The sequence below is a fragment of the Poromitra crassiceps genome (genome assembly GCF_964638095.1).
Source record: "Poromitra crassiceps genome assembly, chromosome: 10".
Classification (NCBI taxonomy): Eukaryota; Metazoa; Chordata; class Actinopteri; order Beryciformes; family Melamphaidae; genus Poromitra; species Poromitra crassiceps.
In genome coordinates this window covers 44,197,408-44,207,407 of record NC_139631.1, presented here as the reverse complement: position 1 = coordinate 44,207,407, position 10,000 = coordinate 44,197,408, and the positions used below count along the sequence as shown (strand labels likewise).

The following is a 10,000-nucleotide window of genomic DNA, read 5'->3' as shown; positions in this document are numbered from 1 at the left end:
ACCAGTATTAGCGTCCTTGCACTACCTGTAACAGTGAGGATAGATTTTCAAATTATTTTATTAGTTTTCAAATCCTTAAATGGTTTACCACCAGGCTGTGGTTCCACTAGGGGGTGGTAGAGCAGATTTACCTGAGGCCTCTGCGCTCTGGGACAGCTCGGGCAGCTTGTTCCTCAGCACCGCGGGGTTCTGGTACTGCGGGTCCAACAGGAAGACTCTCTCATAGTGAGGATCTGCTGAGGAGAGAAGCTGCATGAGCCAACGGCACAACCAAACACCAGCTGCAGCGCTCCAGGAATACCAGGACCAAGTACCTCTCAACCACAACACTATAGGATCTGAAGGTGCTGCTGGATCAGATTAACGTTAATGATCACTGCGGGGGAAATTGTGAAATCCATGTCCCAGTTCTCCACCACTCTCCTCTTTTTTTCCAAGAAAGCGCTAAACAGATGCTCATGGGAAGAAGCACTATGTTCAGGTGCCAGCTGTTCCTAGAAGAAACCCCCAAGCAGCTGAAACGGTGAAATGTCTGTAACTTGTGTAACTCAGACAGTGACTGTGTTTACATGGACCTGACTATGTGTGTGCCTACCTGCGGGGGGGGGGGGGGGGGTCTGTGTGTGCCTACCTGCGGGGGGCGGTGCCGGTGCTGGGGGGGGGATATGTGTGTGTGCCTACCTGCGGGGGGCGGTGCCGGTGCTGGGGGGGGGATATGTGTGTGTGCCTACCTGCGGGGGCGGTACCGGAGCGGGGGGGCACCGGGGGGGTCTGGAGGATGATGGTGTCGCTGCAGGAGGACAGACGCACCGTCACCTCCTCGTCCAGGATGCGACGAGGAGCCTGCAGAGAGGAGAGGAGAGACAGGTCAGACACACGAGAGGGCTTATTTTTTAGCTGTGACCAGGAGCTCTAATAGGCCACTCTGTTGGTCACTTTGTCTGTTGTTCTGTCAGTCGATCTGTCGATGGCTCTGTCAGTTGCTCTGTTGGTGTCACTCGGTCACTCCACAAAAACTTCACCACCCTTTGGCAACCAGTTTTTGCCCTAGGAGGCTGAAATTTGGATTTGGCATCATGTGTGTGTGTGTGTGTGTGTGTGTGTGTGTGTGTGTGTGTGTGTGTGTGTGTGTGTGTGTTCATGCCAATTGACTAAAAGGGGACGGGGCAGATTTCAAAATGCACGATGGCAGAGGCAGATGTATGGTGGGCTGCCTCTGCCATCCTGCATTTCAGAAATTCACTTATGTGGTTGCAGCTATTGTGAATCTGCTCTTGTTTCTGTGTTTTGGCGAGGAGAGAGAGACATCAGATGTTAATGTGTATTCAAGAGATACCAGGCTGAGAGAGACCAAAACAACAAAAAAGCAGATTACCCGCCTCCCCCCCCCCTTAAAGAAGTGGCTGCACTGCTTAAAAACCCTTGTAGAAAAGTTATCTGCAGCATCATACTCCAAAGGATTCCACATATAAACTTTATGCTGTAAACTTTACACTGCTGTAAACTTTACGCTGCTGTAAACTTTACACTGCTGTAAACAACCAATTTAAAAAGCATTTAATGTTCCAAACCAGCAGTCATGTAAGAAATACATAGGTTCTTCTTTCTGATGTAAAAGTCTTTGTATTTTAAGTATTTTCAGTGTAACAGCTCTCTGGCTGGGGTGGGCCTAACTCACCTTCTCCAGCACCTTGCACACATACTGGCACCACAGGATGAGGAAGATGATGACGACCAATAGGAGGATGATGGTCACCAGGCAGCCAATCAGGATGGGCGTGTTCCCGTCATCTGGCGGCTCACTGGCTGAAGGCAGGGGCGCTGTGGAGGAGGAGGGATGTGACAGAAATGGCTACCGTTTAGCTGCAAGTTAGCTAATGCTTCTTATGGGGAACAGAGAACACAGTGAACATTTTTTTTGAGCTTCCAGCTCCTTTCTGCAATTCATTCTCAATGGTAAGGATGCTCTAGGAGTGCTCCTCTTCCCAGCACCGCGCCTGGTGTTTCAGTGCTCTAGGCAGCTAGCATTTTTGGGCGGAGCGCTCTGAGCGCCTCAAACAGAAAACAGCTAACAAATAAAACAAAAAACAATCAAAATCGAGGAAGAGGCGGGACGTCCGCGTGGGATTTATTCATGTATGTTGTCGGGTTGATGTTAGCTTGATATTTACCTTGTTATGCTAGCTAGCTAACATTAGCTATTAACTGTGCTCTACATCTAGGTGCTTTGGAAGTGCTCTTGGCATTCATATGTTTGATATCCAAAGTGGACATGGCCCATAAGACTACATTTCCCATCAGGCCCTCCACCCCGTACCAGTATTGGGTGTGGCTGCCGTGGTGCTGTGGTCGGTGGACCAGGGAGGGAGGGAGGCGTCCACCGGCGTCATCTGGGTCGGCAGTACGGTGTCCTCTAAGAGACAAACAGCAGTAAGGTTTCTCTGTTTCTGTGTGTGTGTGTGTGTGTGTGTGTGTGCATGTGTGTGTGTGTGTGGGGGGGGGGTGTTTAAATAAATGTGAAATATTTTTGAGTGCATATGCGTCTAGGCACGTTTCTTGACAGATATGTGTGTATGTTTTGTGTACACATGTATGTGTGTGTGTGCGCGTGTGTGTGTGTGTGTGTGTGTGTGTGCACGTGTGCGTGCGTGCACGCGTGTGTGTGTGTGCGTGCGCGTGTATGTGTGTGCGCATGTTACCTGACTGAAAGGAGATCTCGCTGAACATCATCCAGACGTCGGCGAAGGCGAAGCGGCAGCGTAGGGCTCTAGCGGCGTGGCGTTGGAGCGGCACGGTGACGTAGCGTGCGCTCGGGTTCCGGTCGTCCAATACCGTGTGGAACTCCACAGGCTCCGCCTCCCAGGCCGTGAAGAGTCGCGGTTTAAACCAGCAGGACACCGAGGAGAAGATCTTCACGCCGCGCGAGAACATGTTGTTACTGTGGACCTGGATGGAGGAGAGAGATGTTTGTTTTCAAAATGCGAATTAATTTCCCTGGAATTTTTGCATTTTCCTGATTCCACGTCCACAACAAGTGCTCCCTATCCTCTCCTTAAAACACGTCCCCAGGCTGCCTCAGTGAGGACTGGCCTGCCCACGTCCCTAAATCAAACACACCCTACACTTTACTCAGTGTCAGTTCAGTTGCACCTCTGTGTAACAATATGAGATTCAGACTCAGATTGTGATCATTCCCTGTGATGTAGTTTGGATGTAGTTGCACTACTACTTTTTGAAAGCAGTTTTAGTTTGACAAGCTGTTTTTTTATAGTAGTTAAGATGTAATTTAACTACTTTTCATCATGATGTAGCTACTGAGTACATCACAACGCTAATGTCAGAATTGGGTAACTTTGAATTGGGTAACATAGATGAGACAGCAGGATGGGGCCTTATGGCCACTTTGTGTGTGGACAAAATCAGACCACTTCCAGGTCACTGTGTCCCTTTTACGCATTTCCAAAATAAATTGATTGATTGATTGATAATTGATTGATAACTTTATTGATACAATAATAGCAGAATTGTACAAGACAAAACAAAGACATCTTTCAATCGATAGCGTTCTCTGTGGTTCTGTTAGGCCACGCCTCCTGTCACTCACAACCCAGTCAAGCCAAACCAAAAGCTGCAGTGAGATTGGAGCAGTGTGTGAATGAGAGAGAGACAGACTGGAGCAGTGTGTGAATGAGAGAGAGACAGACTGAGAGAGAGACAGACTGGGGCAGTGTGTGCATGAGAGAGAGACAGACTGGAGCAGTGTGTGAATGAGAGAGAGAGACAGACTGGGGCAGTGTGTGAATGAGAGAGAGAGAGACAGACTGGAGCAGTGTGTGAATGAGAGAGAGAGACAGACTGGGGCAGTGTGTGAATGAGAGAGAGAGACAGACTGGAGCAGTGTGTGAATGAGAGAGAGACAGACTGGAGCAGTGTGTGAATGAGAGAGAGAGACAGACTGGAGCAGTGTGTGAATGAGAGAGAGACAGACTGGGGCAGTGTGTGAATGAGAGAGACAGACTGGGGCAGTGTGTGAATGAGAGAGAGACAGACTGAATCAGTGTGTGAATGAGAGAGAGAGACAGACTGGAGCAGTGTGTGAATGAGAGAGAGACAGACTGGAGCAGTGTGTGAATGAGAGAGAGAGACAGACTGGGGCAGTGTGTGAATGAGAGAGTAACAGACTGGACCAGTGTGTGAATGAATGAGAGAGAGACAGACTGGAGCAGTGTGTGAATGAGAGAGAGACAGACTGGAGCAGTGTGTGAATGAGAGAGAGAGACAGACTGGAGCAGTGTGTGAATGAGAGAGAGAGACAGACTGGGGCAGTGTGTGAATGAGAGAGAGAGACAGACTGGAGCAGTGTGTGAATGAGAGAGAGAGACAGACTGGGGCAGTGTGTGAATGAGAGAGAGAGAGACAGACTGGAGCAGTGTGTGAATGAGAGAGAGAGACAGACTGGGGCAGTGTGTGAATGAGAGAGAGACAGACTGGAGCAGTGTGTGAATGAGAGAGAGACAGACTGGAGCAGTGTGTGAACGAGAGAGAGACAGACTGGAGCAGTGTGTGAATGAGAGAGAGACAGACTGGGGCAGTGTGTGAATGAGAGAGAGACAGACCTTCATGGAGGTGAATTTCCTCTGCCTGTCGAACATAAACTCCATCTCCACATATCCCAGAGTTCCCAGCGAGTCGTTCCTCCAGCCCAGGTAGTCGTAACCCGGCCACAAGCTGTACGGCCGCGTCAGCAGGAAGTCATCCTGACCAATCTCACCGTCCGTCAGCTGGCCCAGCCCCCCGGATAGCTTCCTATTGGACGAGACGGCCATCAGTCACAGCAGGATGCAGAAACTGAGAGGCTGTTTACACTTACACGCTAAATACAAGTGTAAACGACCACCAAGACACACCAAGGGCCGCATTTAACCCCATATTATCTTCTGTAGCGTCAACGCTATTGCGTCCTGATGCGTCCTCAGACACATTGAAGGACCGCCTACTCAACTGACACCCGTGCGTTTGTGTCACTTCTCTCAGGTGCATCTTGGCAGAAATAACCAGCATTTTGCTTCTGCCTGAGCCTGTTCAGTCTCTGGTTGTTTTGACTTTGTTTATACTGTGATTTTGTTATTTATAATGACTGAATAAAAAATTACATTACATTACATTACAATGAATTTAAAAATCTGTGCATTTTCAGCAGCGGTGGAGGCCTACTATACTACCTACTAGGCCTATACTACTATACTACACAAATACTACAGAAAACACTATAGAAGTTATTTTTAGCATAGGGGTCGTGACAGAAGCGTGTTTGTATGACAGCAGAGACGTCCTCGGTGATATGTGAGGTTAAAAACAACATGGCGCTTGGTCTTTGCAAATGGACATATTTTGTTGGCCAGCTGTAGACTGCCATTAATCTTGGTGTGACATTGTATCCTTTTCTCTTTTCTAAAAGTGTACAAATTAACTGTGTTGTTTGTTTGCAGTGTACCTGCCTCAAATTACCCCTCGAGGGACTAATAAAGTATTTTGAATTGAATTGAATACCAGGTCTGAACAGTGCCAAGAGATAAGGCTGCATTCGTTTATGGTCAAAGGTGGGAAGTGGGAGACGCGTAATCTCCGACCTATGCATGTTTGAGCTACAAGTTGCAAAACCATGGATGCTAATAGCATCAGCTATTAGACAGCTAACAGCTAATAACATGAATGTTTATTTGTACGTGTTTATCCAACTACTGTATTGGTATGCTGATTGGTCTGAAAGCATACCAAGTTGAAAATAAAAAAATTGCGAAAATGTGTTTTAAATTGATACCATCTCTTTTTCCCCACCATATACGATGTGGGTGGCTATGTTGAAATGACGTCAAATAACAAACTGGGAGCAAGTAGTGGTTCAGAAATCATACCCGGGTTTCCTACTAGGAAGTCCCAGTGGGAATTTCCGACCTCTGAGATATATTCGAATGGAGCATAATAACAGGGCTGAACACGGCCGTGTGTGTGTGTGTGTGTGTGTGTGTGTGTGTGTGTGTGTGTGTGTGTGTGTGTGTGTGTGTGCGTGCATGCGTGCGTGCGTGCGTGTGTGTGTGTGGGACCCGCCTCTTCTCGTGCAGTCCGTCGTACACTGAGTCGTTGAGGGTGGCGAAGGGATAACCAGGCGGCGTCATGAGCTGACCCTCCGGAGCGCTGTACGATGTCAGCCCGTCTGCAGGGGATGAGGGGGGTTGAGAGGTTAAAGGGGCAGTACGTCTGATTTTACTGACAAAACAACACTGACAGACTGCTTCATTGCCTATTATTGCCTACTAATTGCGGGCGGTCCTAAAAACTTACTGAGTAATATAGCTTTTTTTTTACCAGCAGTTGTATATAGTTGTATATATATATAATAATAATAACAACAACAACAACAACAACAACAACAACAACAACAACAACAACAACAACAACAACAACAACAACAACAACAATAACAATAATAATAATAAAAAGACTAATTAAAAATGTCACCCCAATCACCCCAGTCGGAAAACCCGGCTAAAAAAAGAAAGAAGAGAGACCTCCCGCACACTGTCTCCACTTACAATTAAAAGTGTATTAAACAAAAGAAGAAGAATCTGATGAAGGTCGTTGGACCGAAACGTTACTCCCCATGGCAAAATGTAGCAGCAACTGTTTCCATGATATTGGCAGTCTGTCAGTGTTGCATAAATTGCCTAAAAATAACCATAGACATTACAATATAAATACTGGTCAAAAGTGTCTTTGTTACTTGTATATTACTCAGTAATTACCAGTTATTGTAACTAGAAATAGAACACACTTCGCACGCTTATTTCCAGTACATGCTCCACGAGCACGCCCTGCGTCGCACTGTGGCAGTGCTCATTTCTACCGTGCCTCATTGTTTTGCCCTCGAGGTCGCAGACGCATCTCGCATGTGTGTGTGTGTGTGTGTGTGTGTGTGTGTGTAGCTGTGTGTGTGCGTGTGTGTGTGTGTGTGTGTGTGTGTGTGTGTGCGTGTGTGTGTGTGTAGCTGTGTGTGTGCGTGTGTGTGTCCTACCCTCCCAGGGGCAACCGTACAGCTCCACCCGCATGCAGACAGTGGTGGACAGCTTGGTGACGGGGATGAGGCGGACATAGCGGGTGATGACGGGCGGTTTGAGGTCTTTGATGAGGGGCGCGTAGGCGTTGATGTTGGCCTCCATCACCTGACGGGAGCACAGAGGATATGACATCACACACGAGAGACGTACAACATATTTGTATCAGGATCCTGCCAGTGTGTACAGTAGTACTCAGTAGTAGTGGTGGCAGTGCTTCAATGTGTCCCGAGGACACATCAGGATGCATTAGCGTTTACACTACAAAAGATAGGTGGTCAAATGTGTTCTATACCAGCTCGCCAAGTGGTGTGAGTGATGGGATCACAATGCACCTTGGTGGTTGTTTCGAGCTGTCCACTCCACTTGTGATCTGATTGCCAAAGACACGTTTTAAAGCCAAGTGTAAACAGGCTCTGCCTCTGAATCATTTCCGTTGAAAGTAGTAACAGCGTGGGTGATGACGTGACGTGAGTGAAGAATGAGGCAGGAAAAGGCTGCGAGCGACAGAGAGAATGGAGGAGAAACCGGAGAGGAAACGTGTGACGGAGTGATAGAACGCAGCGATGGAGGAGAGAATGGGCGAAACAGGAAGCAGGGAGAAGAAAAACTGAGCTTTTTTTGGGTTTGTCTTCGGCTGGTTCGGCCTCCTGTCAGAGGAAATGACATCACATGGCTGCTTCCTGTTGGCCTTCCAGGCTCCTAGTTGCCACGGCAACACTGTCGGGACACAATTCAAACACACTTTGATCTGAGGGCACCCTCCTTCACATTCCATTGAAGGTGGCAGGTCGCTCGACACCTTTGAGAAGTGTCCCTCAACAGAAATGAGGCGTTTTGAACAAAACAACGTCTCTCCACACTTTCCTTTGGTGTCGGACACCAGGAGATCTTTGTTATGTCGTGGACACGTCACACTGTGATTGGGTAGTCACATTGCGTCACACTGTGATTGGGTAGTCACATTGCGTCACACTGTGATTGGGTAGAGTCACACTGTGATTGGGTAGTCACATTGCGTCACAATGGAGATTGCAGTTTTCACCGAACTGAACTGAACTGAACGTCCTTATTGATATTTTGGTCTGTAACTTTCTCATCCTTTAATTAGTTGGATTAGCCCAAATAGATGAAAGATTGGCAGATTGACAGTATAGGGCGAACTACAACAATAAAGCACTTCCGCGTGCCACTGCAGCAGTTAACTAGTCTGAAATGAAGCTGAAAAGCTGTGCCAAACAAATGTTAATATCTCAAAAACCACACATCACATCGCTTGTATTTTGACTGTGTTAACAGAAGTAGCTCAAGGGTCTGATGTATATCTGTATGTTAAAGTTGTAGATGTGTAGATGTGTGGATTTAGTAAATGTGTGGATTTAGTAAAAGGTATAGCCTGCTAGAGTGACACACTCGAGGCTGCCTGCATAGGGTCCCATTAAATGCTAAAAAAAGCATAAAATGTAAACTGATTTCTCAAACAGTACAAAAGATAAATTAAACTTAAAGCCCCAATCAGTAACTTTTTCACCTTAATATAACAGTTTTTTAGTCATTGAAGATGGTACAGTAGAGTGACTTGTAACAGAGAGAATGTCACCTCTATTGGTCACACACCGCCCTCCAAAGGCCTCTCCTGGGACTAAGCATTTTGGTGCCTGCGTCCCGGAGGTAAGATGCGCGCATGCGCTGTACAGCGGGAGCGTTGTGTTCATGAAAACAAGGAAGTAACTCGGAAGTAACTGCGGATTTGCTACGAAAATGACGTTTCACGTAACGATGGATTATTATTTCATCACGTGGTGAGTACTCGATGTCACACCATGTATATAGAGCTTTCTGGCACTGTGTTTTGTTGACTTTGTTGACGGCAATATCGATACCGATACTATTGCACCCAGAGGGCGCAGTTTCTCCAATAGCAAAACTTGGAAAAGCTGCTGAATGGGGCTTTAAGGTGATAGAGTCCTAAAAGTGGTCAGTCGTTTAATGTTTAAATGGTGTGTCTATCTTAAAGTATGAAGGAGCAGTTAGTTCAAAGAGGGCATGGCTTCCCATTGACCTGCTGTTTAAAACAAATGTCAGTTGCCCCCAGAAGCCGTAGAAGACGTTTGTTTACCTACAACCTGATCCCTCATATTGCAATTTATGATTCTTCAATGAACGAATACAAAGATGTGCAGATGGCATCAACGTTGTGGAAAGAGATTGCCGATACGCTGAAGATCAGCATGTTGGACCAAAATGTGGTGGAAATGGGACAGGTAAGCTATGTTTACAGTCCTTGCTATCTTTGTGGTCAGACGAAAATGTCACAAGAGGCTCAACAATAACCACTCGGTGGTTTAGAGGATTATTCTGTATCGTGGTATGGTATGGTGGTATGGATTATCTTTATACGTGTGTGTATATATATATATATATATATATATATATATATATATATATATATATATATATATATAATTTATTTAATACTCAGAAGTGAAAGGAATTATTACTTTCAAGGGTGAAAAAGTAATTAAATTATTCTTGAGTGATGGGTCTTAGAATGACTTTTTGAGGGTTTAGTTGAAAGCTCACCGGGTTCCCCTGCCGGTTCCTCCAGACCCTCCACAGCACGCCGTCTCGGCTGTAGTTAAGGCGGTACGCCCGGGCAAACTCGTTCCCCGAGCTGCGGGCGTATCGCCCCTGAGTCCCCACCACCGTCAGGAAGGTCAGCCTGCCCAGGTCCACCTGCCAACCAATCAGCTTTTAGTACATCATACAAGCCTGCCCAGGTCCACATGCCAACCAATCAGCTTTTAGCACATCATACCACATGTCATAGAGTGCTGAAGTCATGGCCCACATCCCACGAACCAAGGGATTTCATCGTCCATTCTGTT

The 10,000-nt window shown here is 46.7% G+C and overlaps 1 protein-coding gene across 3 annotated transcripts in view; it reads right to left on the bottom strand.

Annotated features, from left to right (window-relative positions):
* ddr2l (discoidin domain receptor family, member 2, like) overlaps positions 1–10,000 on the bottom strand; it is a 57,337-nt gene that overhangs the window by 12,769 nt on the left and 34,568 nt on the right. For 2 of the 3 annotated variants that reach the window (XR_014553120.1, XM_083645042.1), the window contains exons 5-13: positions 9,696–9,848; positions 7,073–7,220; positions 6,105–6,214; positions 4,617–4,802; positions 2,700–2,946; positions 2,318–2,413; positions 1,679–1,821; positions 732–843; positions 132–236 (exon numbers count right to left, since the gene is read on the bottom strand). Coding sequence is in view for 2 of the 3 variants with exons in the window: in XM_083645042.1 (XP_083501168.1) it covers positions 132–236; positions 732–843; positions 1,679–1,821; positions 2,318–2,413; positions 2,700–2,946; positions 4,617–4,802; positions 6,105–6,214; positions 7,073–7,220; positions 9,696–9,848 (1,300 nt within the window). In the remaining variant the exon portion in view is untranslated. The remainder of the gene's footprint in view (positions 1–131; positions 237–731; positions 844–1,678; positions 1,822–2,317; positions 2,414–2,699; positions 2,947–4,616; positions 4,803–6,104; positions 6,215–7,072; positions 7,221–9,695; positions 9,849–10,000) is intronic. The other variant, XM_083645043.1, reaches the window with a different exon arrangement.